The sequence below is a fragment of the Bubalus bubalis genome, chromosome 17 (genome assembly GCF_019923935.1).
Source record: "Bubalus bubalis isolate 160015118507 breed Murrah chromosome 17, NDDB_SH_1, whole genome shotgun sequence".
Lineage (NCBI taxonomy): Eukaryota > Metazoa > Chordata > Mammalia > Artiodactyla > Bovidae > Bubalus > Bubalus bubalis.
Genome location: NC_059173.1, coordinates 11,217,639 through 11,232,048, shown reverse-complemented (window position 1 = coordinate 11,232,048; position 14,410 = coordinate 11,217,639). Strand labels below are relative to the sequence as shown.

General features: G+C 46.9%; 1 protein-coding gene across 7 annotated transcripts in view; it reads right to left on the bottom strand.

Moving 5' to 3' along the window:
- RPH3A (rabphilin 3A) overlaps nucleotides 1-14,410 on the bottom strand; it is a 277,513-nt gene that overhangs the window by 13,269 nt on the left and 249,834 nt on the right. For all 7 annotated transcript variants that reach the window (XM_044930102.2, XM_006052994.4, XM_006052996.4 and 4 more), the window contains 7 exons: nucleotides 13,560-13,598; nucleotides 13,309-13,461; nucleotides 11,466-11,552; nucleotides 8,879-8,941; nucleotides 6,800-7,039; nucleotides 4,396-4,475; nucleotides 1,208-1,282 (listed from right to left, as the gene is read on the bottom strand). In XM_044930102.2, coding sequence (XP_044786037.2) covers nucleotides 1,208-1,282; nucleotides 4,396-4,475; nucleotides 6,800-7,039; nucleotides 8,879-8,941; nucleotides 11,466-11,552; nucleotides 13,309-13,461; nucleotides 13,560-13,598 — 737 coding nt within the window. The remainder of the gene's footprint in view (nucleotides 1-1,207; nucleotides 1,283-4,395; nucleotides 4,476-6,799; nucleotides 7,040-8,878; nucleotides 8,942-11,465; nucleotides 11,553-13,308; nucleotides 13,462-13,559; nucleotides 13,599-14,410) is intronic.

The window sequence follows — 14,410 nt, the reverse complement described above, 5'->3', positions numbered from 1 at the left end:
TAAAGGTTAGAAAGTTACAATGTCTTTCTTTGAGAAAAATGATTATTTCCAGGACAGGGAGGCAGAAATGAGAGTCACTCACTCCTAGGCAGTGAAGACATAATTTCTGGGGATATTGGGACGATTCTCTCAATTTCCCCAAATAGAATCCTCCATGCTGGAAATTCCTTGGAAGGGACAAAATTTTTTATTTTACTCTAGGAGTGAGGCTAGAAATACACCTTGTGACAAGCCTAATTCATACTAACATGTATGACTGACTGGATTCTCTAGCAAAGCAGGTTTGGATTTAGGAGTGGGCAAAGGAGAGAGTGTCAAGGAGAAGCAAATGTCACTCGGAATAGGAGTAGTGGCCAGCTAGTTTGGCCATGGCCAGATGGGACTGTCTTTTCTTCACTTGATCTTAGCCTTAAGGCTGAGAAGCAATGGGACTGTCTTTTCTTGATCTAAACACAAAAAAGAGTGAGATAAAGTGTGTGTGGGGTGTGTGTGTATGCCTGCACACATGTATGTGTATCCTTTTTTGTCTTATGGGGCATTTGATACTTACAGAAATTTTTGAAAAGGCGTTTTCCTAAGATCACGTGTATAGTATATACCAAGTATATAGTCAGCTTTGTTTTTAGGACATTCATGTCAAATGAACACAAAGCAAAAAATAAAACTCAAGAAGGCACACTTTCATTTCCAGCCTTGTGTTCTGAGGGGGTCAATCCAAAGAAAGGTGAATTAATCCCACTTTTCCTCCCCAGAGCAAAATAATGATCAGCAGGTGAGGTGGAATGGGAGAGAAAGGTAGGAGGGACGGGGGCCCATTTTCTCTTAATGATAGAATATTTTCTCAAGTTATCTGGAGAGAGTTGTTCATCCCTGTTGAGAGATGTTTGGCTGCGGCACAAAATGGGTGGGGAGATGACCATGGTCAGCACTGGGGAGTCACTATAGCTGTTTGAGCAGGTCAGGGCATAACCATGGCATCTGTTTGTCTACTGGATCCCTGGTTTCTGAGTTGGAGAAATGAGCAGAGCCCCTGCCTCTTGAAGGAGGATGGCTCTGGCCCATGCCTTACCCCGTGCAAGGACTTTGCCAATCAGGGAAGTGGGGGCTTGGGGGCAGATATGGCTATTTTAGGCTCTGAGCTGGGAACCTTGGGTGCTTTCCAGAGCCCATGTGCCCGGCTTGCTGAGAGGCCCAGGCCATATGGTACCTTGCTGGCTCCCGGCAGGAGGTGCAGCTTAACGTAGGGATCAGCCAAGCCGTTCGAATCCATGGGCTTCAGTCCCTGTAAGAAAGAAGGCAATGGTGTGAGGGCCTGGGGAGGGCTTACTCAGCTATCAAAGGCAATGTGCAGTTATCGGTCCACCCTGTGTGCTTCCTCCTCTGAAGAAAGAGAAAGGAAATACAGCATCTCAGAATGAGCACTGGAATCAGGCAGATGAGGTTTAAAGCCTGGGCATGTCATTTACTGGCTGTGTGATCTTAGGCAAGTGTCTTAACCTCTCTGAGCCTCATTTTCCTCACCTGTCAAATGGGATGTGTCATGGGCTAGTAAGCTCTAAATGCATTCCCGCTTGTAAAGTGTTTGGCACAGTGCCTGGCACACTGAAAGTGCTCCATCAAGGTTGGATTGTTATTGCTGAGATGGAAGGACATGTCCCAGAATGGGTGGGAGAGGAGAAAAGGCTAGGGAGAGGAGGCTTGCGTTCTGGCCCTGGCCTCTTCACTTGCTTCTGAGACCTCAGTCTCTCCATCCATGTGATGGAGATCACAGTCTCTGTCTGGTCCCTTTTAGAGCTGACATGGGGCTCAAATAAACCATAGGGAAAGGAGTCTGTCTGGGATAGGAGTTAAGTTGGGCTTGTTAGTATGAGCAATTCCAAAATTCCTGGGGCTCAGGTACATTTTGTCTACTCCCTAGGCCCTGGCTGGGGAGGTGTCTTATCTCTGGGCTGCCACGGTCTCCTTTTAGAGCACTAATATCCAATCTCATGTGTTTCATCCTGTGATCTCTGGGAACCTCAGTTTCCCCATCTGTTCAATGGGGCTGATCACAGCCAATGCTTCATGGGATTCTTGGAGGAGTTAAGGAGCTCTCATTTGTGAAGGTTGAGCTCTGGTCCTGGCATAAGTTAAGCATGATCAGTGTTTGTTAGTACTATACGGGGACAGGAGGCCATAAAGTAGGATGCAAGGGGTAAATCTGGCCGGGGAGACTAGTGGGTAAGAGCACAGGCTTTTGAGCTGGACAACATAGGTTCAAATCCCAGCTCCACTTCTTCCTGGCTCTGTGACCGGAGCAAGTGTCTCAATTTCCCCATCTATAGAATGGGAATGATGATGGAACCTTCCTCATAGGTTTGTTGTGAAGATTAAATGGGACAAAATAATCTGTAGAAAGCCCCAGAGGGTGAATAATACTCGTGTGTGCAGGAGTGCTCAGCGACTCAGTTATGTCCAACTTTTTGCAACATGGACTGTAGCCTACCAGACTCCTCTGTCTATGGGATTTCCCAGCAAAAATACTTGAGTGGGTTGTCATTTCCTTCTCCAGGGTATCTTCCTGACCCAGGGATGGAACCTGGGTTTCCTGTGTCTCCTGCACTGCAGCTGGATTCTTTACTGCTGAGTCAACAGGGAAGCCCGAATAATACTCAGGTGATGGTTTCTTATCCATTTCTAGAACAAAGTTTATGAGAGCACAGCCTATTCTCGCTCATTCTAACATTCTCCAGCATTAGGGCAGTTCCTGGTACACAGTAGCTATTTAATAAGCATTTCTGGAATGTCTGCTTGGATTGTGAGTTTGCGAATTAGCAGATGTTGTGGTTTTCACATTTAAACGGGAACATGTTGGTTTGGTAAACATACCAGTTTACCAAAGTTACTACCATTCCCTAACACTTTCCACATGCTTTTCTTGTCTCTATTACCAACCTAGCCCGTAAGTCATTAAGCCCCTGTCTCAAGGGGGCTGTCATGGTGTGGCTTTCTCCCATTTCTGAAGCTGGAGGCCATTACATCTGGATTCAAATCCAGCTCTATCCCTTACCAGTTGAGTAGCCTCAGGCTTTAACTTTCTAAGCCTCAGTTTTCCCATCTGTACAATGGGGCTAATAATAATCTCTTCCTCAGAGGTTCCTGTGAAAATTAAAAAAGATAATGTAGGGCCTTACCTCACCATGTTATTGGGGGTGGGGGTGTAAATGCATCTAAACACCTGCTGAAGAAGTGACCTGGGTGTGTTGATCTAGAAGTTGTGTTAAGCATTTCACACATCACTGATCATCCAAACTGGGACATTTTGTGAGTGGGAAGGAGAGTTCTTAAGTATTTTAGCAAGGCAACAGGCATAATGGGGACCATCTGTGCAAACTGGAATACCCAGCTACCTTCTGTATAATACTCACCATTGCCCTTATGGGAGAGGCTCTACTATTATCCCCAAGGCACAGAGAGGTTAAGTAACTTCCCCCAAGTCCCACAGCTAGGAGCAGGAGAGCTGGTGTTAGAACTCAGGAAGTCTGGTTCCTGAGCCTTGCTTGTTCTCTATAGACCAGACTTGGGGCAGGGGAGATCCTGGTTAGTTTTTAATATTTCCTGGGGTTGGCACTGGCATCATCCAGCTTTCCTCGGGGGCTAGAGTGGAGTCGGCTCACTGCCCCTGAAACCTGCAGTGTAGAGATGCTCTTCCAACCTGGTCTGCCCTTCCCGCCCCCTCAGAAGGCCAGATGACTGTCCTTGTATCTGCAACAACAGGGCTTCCCAGGTGGCTCAGTAGTAAAGTATCTGCCTGCCAATGCAGGAGCCACAGGACATGTGGGTTTGATCTCTGGGTTGGGAAGATCCCCTGGAGTAGGAAATGGGAACCTACTCCAGTATTCTTGCCTGGGAAATCCCACGGACAGAGGAGCCTGGTGGGCTATAGTTCATAGGGCTGCAAAGAGTCAGACACGATTGAGGTAATTTAGCACATCCGATCTGCAACAATAGGCCCCTGACTGTCTGCTACTCCCGCTTGACAGCCACATCTGTAGAAGGAGCTGTTCAGTGACTTGTCAGCTGTCAAGATCGGCTGTCACTGCCTCCCGGGTGACATCTCTGCAGTGCCCTCCAGCGGCTGTGGATGGGGCAGGTCTCAGCTCTGCCCTTGAAGCTTGGTTGCCTTCATTCCCAGGAGGCAGATACAGTTAAGTAAAACCCCTCCCGGACCATCCCCACAGCAAGTCCTCCCCGAAAGGAATTAGCCGTGGCCAGTTCCTGCGCTTTTCTCATTACTGTCACTGTCACGGACAGACAAGGCCATGAAGGAGACAGGCCTAATAACCCATGCCCTCCCCAAGTCCCCTAGAAATGCCAGAGCAGACTGAGCGGTCCCCAGCTTGGCCCCTCACCCACCTTGGCCTTCATGATGGTGCAGTGCAGGGAGCTGTTGTCCTGGTCATAGAGAAGGCTGAACTCCAGGGCACCCAGGGTGGCTGAAGAGGACAGAGGCAGGCACCAAGAAGACACTCATTCAGTCATTCAACAAACATTTCCTGACCACCAACCATGTGCCCAGTCTGGGATAGGCATTGAGCCTACAGGGCAGAGGAAGACTTATCTGGACTTCTCATCCTCATAGACCCTCCTCTTCCTTGGAGCCCTTGGCACACCTATGATCAGTTAATCATTTGTGCAATTGCCTAGTTAATGACTTCTATCTGCTAGGCTGAGAACCCCATGAGGGTAAGGCTGTGACTGTCTTGTTCACTGCTATGTCCCCACTGGGCACAGCGCAGGGCACACAGTTGGCACTCACTTACTTGCCGAAGGAATAAATGAGTCTTAGCGTTTGCTGTTGCCTGTGTCTAGAATGCACTTCCTCTAGATCCTCCTGTGGCTGGTGACTTCTCATTATCCACTTCTCAGTTTAAATTAAATGCTACCTCCTTAGAGAAGCCCTCTCTGATTGCTCCATCTAAAGCATCTACCTTCTTGGTCATTTCACCCTATTTTACTTCCTTCACCATGCTCTGTCTCTGTTTGAAATCAACTCATTGGTACATTATGTGTCTTTCCACTAGAATGCTATTTCCATTAGATCAGCCATCTTGTCTGTCTTTTTTTTTTTTTTTTTTTTTGGGCCACGGTATCCTTAGCACTTATAATAGTTTAGGGGCACCTAGTCGGTGCTCAATAAATACTTGTCAATACAGAGATGAGTGAGGGAGGGAGCCAAATACAGAGACAGGCTTGTTATAAATCATCAAGGACATCTCCTATTAGGGACATACATAGGCTGGGAGGGATAGTCTAGGCTTGGCAGGTCAGGAAGAGACACTTTAGGTGGATGGAAGGAGCAGTGGTCACTGCTCTGGGCAGAGGGGCCAGGATTCCGAGAGCCAAAAGGTGGGATAGACATGGCGCCTTTCCAGAGCAGAAGCAGCCTGTGGCCGACAGCTGAGACTCCTTTCCCCCAAGCCTGCAGCCCCGCGGCCCCTGGGGGAGACAGGACAGCTGATATTTCCTCCAGGTCTGGCCTCCGATCTGCTGCAGCATTGACGCTGACCGTCGGCCCCTCCACTCACTGTCCATGTGAACTAGGACAAGCCTTTGAACCTCTCCGAGATTCCAATTCCCTATCTGTGAAATTGGAATAAGAAAAGTGACTATTCCTAGACTCACTGGGATAGTTAAAGTGAGCACATGCACGTAACACACTTAGAAAAGTGCCTGGCACAAAAGAAGAGCTCAGCAAGTGTTGACTATTACTATTATTACTTCTGATGCGCATGTTGCATAATAATAATTCCTCATGGGTGTTTTGTACTATATAAAATGATTTTTGGTTTTTGATGCCCTTTCTCAGGAGGTACCTCAGTTTACCCTGTACTTGTACTTTGTACTATATAAAATGTTTTGTGTGTGTTTTGTACTATATAAAATGATTTCTGGTTTTCGATGTCCTTTCTCAGGAGGTAACTAAGTTTACCCTCCCCTCAGCCCCGCATGGGAGGCAGTATTTACTCTCCTTTTTACAATGAGGAGAGATAACCTGAAGGGCCAAAGCCATTCCACCGATTACAGCCATTGGTCCATTTCTTTGGAGCAGGTCCAGTCTCCCTGTCTGACCAGCAGTTCTTGGAATGTCCCTCCAACCCCATAATGTGAATCAAGTCCAGACACGACCCATCTGTGCTTCCTTCCAGCTCACAAGGGCCACACCAGCTCTCCCCTGCAGCACTCAGCCACACCCAGGAGAAGTGCCACTGGGGTGTGTGTGTGTGTGTGTGTGTGTGTGTGTGTGTCCCCTTGGGACTCAAGCTTTGAGTGAGAGAAGCACAGAGTCGACACTTTATAAATCATCGTGTGGATGGATGCAAGAGGAAATACCAGAAAATTTTAAATCATGGTTAAAAAAATGACTTTTAGAAGACACACTAAAGAGTGGGAAACCATTAAAATGCATGCCTCTTTGTATACACCTAGGAGTGGAATTGCTGGGTCATATGATAATTCTAGGAAATCACCCAGCAGAACATTGTGAATGTAGTTGAATTATACTCATAAAAAACGATGTAAAAGGTAACATTGATGTTATGTATGTTTTACAATGATGAAAAAACCATATAGCACCTATACTTTAGAAAGCTGATGTCATTTTGTGAATTTAGTAACACAAATTTGTATTTTTATAACTTGGCTAATATGTTTATGGGGGGCTGGGGTATACAGGGCTGTCCCCAGAGCCATTCCTGTTTCCCAGGGGGTGAGCACTGAAGCGACTTTTTCAGCCACCCCTCTGTTACGAGTCACCTACTTGCTTCATCCGAATCATAGCTGTTGGCTTCCTCCTCGTCCTCCTCAGGGGGTGGGGGCTGACGGGCCGGGGCCACCACCGGCTGGGGAGCAGCCGCAGAGGCTTGGGTATAGGAGCCCGGGGGGTGGCCCGCTCGGTCCTCCCTGCTTCCAGCTGCCGAGTAGCCTCCAATTCCCCCGGTTCTCTCCTCCCGGGGTTGGGCGGCGGCCCCTGTATAGTCGGGGTCACTGGGAGCCACCTCTGCAGGGGAGACGGGGAGAGGGTGAGAAAGAGGCAGCTGAGTCCCTGTGTTGGAACTCTAGCAACGACAACTGCTGCAGGGTTATGCGAGTGATGAGCACCAACCAGGTGCGTGTCAAGCTTTGCACCAGAATCACCCACTGCTCTGCAATGGGGGACTGTCACTTCCCTTGGACGGTGGGGGGGCACACATCACGCTGCTCCCCAGATCTCAGAATGTCGCCTTCGTCAAAGCCACCCAAGGAAGGTTTGCAAAAATGCAGGTTCCCGGGCCCCAGCTGGAATCTAAAGGCCCTGTGATGGGGCCTTAGAATCTATGCTTTATAACAAGCCCCGTGGGCTGGTTCAGATGGAGGCAAAACAGACCTCACTGAGAGCGCTCACTGGTGTGGGCTCTGAAGCCAGGCAGCCTGGGTTGGAATCTCAGCTGTGTGTCCTGGAGCAAGTGACTTGTCTCTGAGCCTTAGTTTCCTCATCCCCAAAATGGGGAATTTTAAGACCTGAACGTGCTCAAATAGTAGTTCAGTTCAGTCACTCATGAACCACAGCACGCCAGGCTTCCCTGTCCATCATCAACCCCTGGAGCTTGCTCAAACTCATGTCCAATGAGTCAGTGATGCCACCCAACCATCTCATCCTCTGTCATCCCCTTCTCCTCCCGCCTTCAATCTTTCCCAACATCAGGGTCTTTTCCAATAAGTCAGTTCTTTGCATTAGGTAGCCAAAGTATTGGAGCTTCAGCTTCAGCATCAGTCCTTCTGATGAATATTCAGGACTGATATCCGCAGTCCTAGGGACTCTCAAGAGTCTTCTCCAACACCACAGTTCAAAAGCATCAGTTCTTCGGTGCTCAGCTTTCTTTATAGTCCAACTCTCACATCCATACATGACCACTGGAAAAACCATAGCCTTGACTAGATGGACCTTTGTTGACAAAGTAATAGCTATCATTTAAACATTTTTTTTCCTAATATATGTACAGGAGGCTCAGTGGTAAAGAATCCACCTGCCAATGCAGGCGATGCAGGAGACACGGGTTCGATCCCTGGGTCAGGAAGATCCCCTGGAGGAGGAAATGGCAACCCATTCCAGGATTCTTGCCTGAGAAACCCAAGGACAGAGGGGCCTGGTGGGCTACAGTCCACGGGGTCACAAAGAGTCGGACACGACTGAGGAACTGAGCCCATCGCACAGTACCTGGTGCATGAGCAAGCAGTGAACATGTTGTATTGATTGGGGCTGTTACATATATACCATGCAATAATCACTGTCACTTGGAGTGATCTTGCCAAGAAAGAAAGAAGTTTGGAGCAGAGAAGGCGACATCACTTGAGTGTTTGCCCCAAGCACTGCCCTGCCTCCACTTCACAGGTGTAGACACAGGCCCAGGGGCTGCAGGTGATGGTCAGAGGCCGAGTGCTAAGGTTTTCTATGTTTCGGTTTACTTAATCCTCACAACAAGTCTACGAGGTAGGTCTTTCTGTTATTCTCATTTTAGAGATGAGGAAACTGAGGCTCAGGGAAGGTAAGTGACTTACCTAGGGTCACACAGTTGGGAAGTGAAGAAGCAGTGATTTGAATCCAGGCAGCCTGTGCTCTTAACCACTGAATGTATTGTCATTTTCTGTCCATCGAATGTTAGTACGGACTCTCTAGAGTTTTAGAATTTGGGGGGTCCCTTAGAGATCATCAGCTAGGTCTCAGGATGCAGTATGGGCCAAATGTCTTGTAGCCCCTGCTCTCTCTATCTCCGCCTCTGTCTCTGTCATTCTCTCTCTCTCTCAATTAGTGAAAGAGAGGTGGTCACCCACACAGGCACAAAAAGAAGTGAACACTTGCCTGGTCTCTGATCTGGAAAGCGTCCCGTTGGCCCCGGACTGGGTCTGCTGCCTCCTGGGGGTCCTGAGTGGGGCAAAGAGAGAAAGAAGCTTGGAACAGAGAAGGCGGCATCATTTGAGGGTTTGCTCCAAGCCATCCTCATTTCACGGTGCAGACACAGGCCCAGGGGTGGTGGATGATGTGCAGAGGTATCCAGGGGTGCAGGAACAGTCCCACTGCAGGGATCCTGGGGCTGGACAGGCCTAGCTTCAAGCCCCAGTCTTTCCCTCCTGAATCTCAGCTTCCTCCCCACTTCTTCCCATCACCAGCGCGGTTGGTGATACCTGCTCTTCACGTTTTGCTGGCTGTTATGAGGTCAATGAACTAATGAAATAAGAATCACTTGCAAGGTAACAGGCGAGTCCATGCTTTGTGTCCACCATTATTACCGGGTCATTACCAGTCCAGAGGATTCTCTACATTTCCAAAGCTTGGGATGTGGGAGACAGCCACAGGTTTGGGGCATGAAATAAAAATAACATTCAATGACACAGTGAGAAAGCCATTCTGGGCTCCATTGGTTCGATACTGATCCCATCATGGGAAAAGTCTTACTGCGGTGCTACTTTTCTTTAACACTTCTCTATGTCTTTAGCACGTCTTTATAAGTGTCCCTTTTGAAAAAGCAAAAGAGGACAGGCCTCAGGCTCCAAACCTTCAGTAGGCCAGTGCACTGAGAATATCACTGCGCTCTTTTATCTTCAGTACATTAATCTTTTAAAGATTTATTTAATTTATAAATTAAATTATAATTTAATATAGGCTGTGCTAGGTCTTTGTTGCTGTGTGTGAGCTTTCTCTAGTTGTGGTGAGTGGGGTCTACTCTTCATTGCTGTTCGCAGGCTTTTTATTGCTGGGTGTCTCTTGTTGCAGAGCACGGGCTTTAGGCACACAGGCTCAGTAGTTGTGGTACATCGATTTATTTGCCCCATGGCATGTGGGATCTTCCCAGAACAAGGATCAAACCCATGTCCCCTTTCATTGGCAGGCAGACTCCTAACCACTAGACCACCAGAGAAGACCCAGTATACTAATTTTTATAATAGCTTCCACAATAGGTTGAATTGCATTTCCCCAAAGATGTTCAAGTCCAAACTCCCAGTCCCTGTGAATGTGAATATTTAGGGAGAGGGTCTTTGCAGATGACCAAGTTAAGACGCAGTCATTAGGCTGGGCCCTAATCTGATATGACTATTCCCTTATAACAAGGGGAAATTTGGACACACAGGACCCAAGCATGGAAGGAGGATGATGTGAAGCTCCCTCTACAAGCCAAGGAATGCCTGAGGCTCCCAGAAGCGAGGGGAGAGGATGGGACACATTCTCTCTCACAGCTCATGGAAGGAACCAACCCTGGTAACATCTTGATTTTGGACTTTTGGCCTCTAGAACTGGGCCACAATACATTTCTTTTATTCTAAGCCACCCAGCTTGTGATATTTGCTATGATTGCCCTTTGTGCTGTTTAGTCACTAAGTTGTGTCCTATTCTTTGAGACTCCATGGACTGCAGCACTTCGGGCCTCCCTGTATTTCACTATCTCCCGGAGTTCACCCAAACCCACGTCCATTGAGTCGGTAATGCCATGCAGCCATCTCATCCTCTGTCGTCCCCTTCTCCTCCTGCCTTCAATCTTTCCCAGCATCAAGGTCTTTTCCAATGAGCTGGCTCCTCACATCTGGTGGCCAAAGTATTGGAGCTCCAGCTGCAGCATCAGTCCTTCCAATGAATATTCATGACTGCCCTAGCAAACTATTAATAATACACTCTCTTTTTTTCTGGTATGGAATACTGGTTTCCCATTATTATAGGTTTCTTTTAAAATAACAAAATTTTTAAAATATTTTATTTATTTATTTGGCTGCACCAGGTCTTAGTTGAGCGTGTGGGATCTAGTTCCCTGACCAGGGATTGAACCCAGCTCCCCTGCATTGGGAGCATGGAGTCTTAGCCATTGGACCACCAGGGAAGTACCTAAAATAACAGCTTTTTAAATGCACCTATCAGGAATTATTTCCATTCTTTTATACAAGCCACATGTGCTCAAATTTTCTCATGTTACTAATCTCTTGCCACTATTTCTTCCTGAATCTCACATACCTGTCTGAGAACATGTGCCTTTTTGTTAAAGTCCAAGGTCCTTAAATTTTCCTTGAGAGAGAGTTTATGATAACAACATCTCTCAGTTATGTTTTTAAAGGAGGTCAATTTGAAGCAAATGTTAAGGAAACAAGAGGGCAGATGGTAGACGTATGTGGTGAGAATTGAGAGTGGAGTGACAGTACTGGAAGGTGGAACACACTGGGGGATGAAGTACTGGCACTTCTTGCGTTTAGGTGGATATGATGCTACCTACCCCCTCCCACCCATGCTGGGCTCCCAGCCTCATTCTATTCTAGTACTACTCATTCTAAGGGTCTTGAAAGAGTTTAGAGTTTGGCAGTCGCTGCAGCTTTGCAAAAAGCCCAGCGGATTCTGCAAGCAAAAGTGGGAGGTATTGTGGTCACAGCTGAGTGATGACCTGGGTGGGCAAGTGGGTGGCAGGTACCTGGTTGCCCAGGCTGGGGAGGTGCCGGGCTCTGCATTGAGGCCAGGGCAGGTCTAGAAGCCTGGACTGAGTTGGTCCGTCTCAAACCTGAAGGGGAAAGAAAAGAGCCTGTCATGTTACACACACACACACACAGACACACACACACATAGACACACACACACACATGCAGTCAAAGCAGGAAGAAGCTTGGGATTGGTGAGCTGGCATAAGGTATGGTCCTCTGGGTATGAACTGGAGGTAGCTTCCTGACATTCTCGGCTCTTTCAGACCTTCTACTCCTCCCCTCAGTGTGTTCTCTCCTTTCAGTACTTAGATCACCCTGAGCAAGTCACAGCAGCAACGTGGGTATTGAAAAGCCCAGGTTCTGTGATGTTACTCCCAACATCTATGACTTTGCACAAATGACCTGTCCTCTCTGGGCCTCAGTCTCCTCACCTGTCAAATGGGATAACAGTACCTAGCTCACAAAGTTGTGGTGGAGACACATAATGATACAATACATGCAAAGTGCTCAGAACAGTGCCTGGCATGTAGTAAACACTCAACATCTGGTAGATTTTAAAAATCAATTTGGAATTTATTTTGGTACTTGTGTCAAGCTGATTTCCTTTTTTTTTTTTTTTGTCGCACCTTGTGGCATATGGGATTTTAGTTCCCAAACCAGGGATCAAATCCGTGCCCCTCCTACAGTGAAAGCATTGAGTCTTAACCCCTGGATGGTTAAGTAAGTCCTAAAAGACGGTTCTTATCTTCATGAGGACTTAGTTTTGCATCCCAGATTTTTCTTTTATAAGCTGTGTGTCTTTGGGCTGGTCACTCACCCTCACTGAACCTCAGATGCTTCATGCAGGCAATAACTCTACCCACTTGATAACAATGGGCTGATGGCTTATTTATAAGAACTTATTTAATTTCACACCCTGTGAGGTAGGTGCTTTATGAGCTCCATTTTACAAATGGGTAAACTGAGGCACAGAAGGGTTAAGGAGCCCACCTAATGTCTCCTGATTAGTTAGCAGCAGAGCCAGGGTTTGAAGTCAGGTGTTTGATCTCTGGAGTCTACCTGAGACTTTTAGGCGCTACTGCCTCTTGCTGAGCTGCTGGGGGATCAAATGTGGATGATACACATAGCAGATCCTGATACCCAGAAGCTAAGACATTCCCTTGTCCTCGCTCACCTCACTGAGCTGGATCCTACTTTTCCTGAATTTACATCTTTTAAAAAAATGTATAACTTTTATTTCCAGAAATAAAAATGTGTAGGCTTTATAGTAAATCCTTTTTTTTTTTTTTTTTTTTGGCTGCAGCCTGTGGCATGTGGGATCCTTGTTCTCCAACCCAGGATGAAACCCGTGTCTCCTGCATTGAAAGCATGGAGTCTTAAACACTGGACCACCAGGGAAATCCTGATTATTATGATTTTTTTTTTTTGCCCATGCTGAGTGGCTTGTGGGATCTTAGTTCCCTGACCAGGGATCAAACTCATGCTCCCTGAAATGGAAACTGTTGAGTCCTAACCTCTGGATCACCAAGTAAGTCCTGAATTGAAACCTTTTTCACAGGAGAGATGCTTGAATGCTCAGAACAGAAAGTACTTGGCCACCTCTGGCTGGGACTAACTAATCCCCAGGTCTTATCTCAGGGTCCTGCATTAGCACAGCTTGTTTGGTTGTTCATTTTGGTCTTTGTTCATCCATCCATTGACTCACCCACTCATTCAACAAGTGTTCACTGAATGTCTACCAATGGCCAATGAATAAACGGATAAAACACTGTCCTCCCCATTCCTTTTGATTCTTTTCCTCCAGGAAGCCTGTCCGAATTTGCCCAACTCTCTTACCTGCTGGGCTCTGGCTGGGGTCCCCAGCAGCCATGCCATGGCTCTGGTCCCAGCTGTCTGAGTCCCGGCCAGAGGAGCTCATTCGTGCCTCAGAGGCCCTGCGCACAGGAGGCCCGTAGCTTCCTCGCCCAGGAGCAGAAGTCATGTCAGGGCCTGGAAGGAAGGCATGAATTGAATGCAGAAAGGGCACCTGAGGAATGGGGGAAAGGACTCCTGTCCCCAGAGTAGAAGACAGAGTCAGCAGAACCCACCTGTCTTCTGACCTGGGCCCCTCCTGTCTTCAGTGTCACCTGCAGAGAGAGAGAAAAAACTGACAAGGGGTATGTATTTGATGTTTTTGAAGAGGCATCACTTAAGGAGCTCACAAAAGGGTCTGTCCACCATTCCTCAGAGCTAAAAAAAAAAAAAATTTTAAATTTCCTCTCCCAACTTCCCCTCTAATGTAGAGACTGCCTACAATATCACATTATTTCCTTTGCAAATGAGTTGGGATCATCAGCTCTGTATTCTTTCTAGAATGTGCTTTGTTCACTTACTTTGATTTTCCCCAGGATTCATCAGGCATGCTCCAACCTCAAGCCCTTTGCAAGCGATATTCCCAAAGATTTTATGGGCACTTTTAACCACCTTGGTCAGTTTCTCCCAAATATCTCTTCAGACAGCCCTTCTCTGACCATTCTGCCCAACATGAAGCTTCTATCCCCTCTACCTGTTTCACTTCTCTTCCAGGCACCTATAAGTACCTGATATTTATTGTATTTGCATTAGCTGTTTGTTGAGCATCTGTTTGTCCCACTAAACTTTAATTGCATGAAAGCACGGATTTTATCAGCTTCATTCACTGACTCCCTAGGGCTTAGAACAGAGCCTGGAACTCACTAGGTGTTCAGTAATTGCTTGTTAAAAGAATATTGAAAGCTCATATCATGGGCATAATTCTAAATCTATTATGAAATATCATTATGTCTTAAAAAATGTACATGCCTTAATTTAAAAATATTTCATTGCTTAAAAAATGCCAAAACAATTGCCATGGTAACATCAAAGACCAAAAAATGATCACAAATCATTTTTTTGTGTGTGAAAAACTGCAATTACTGTG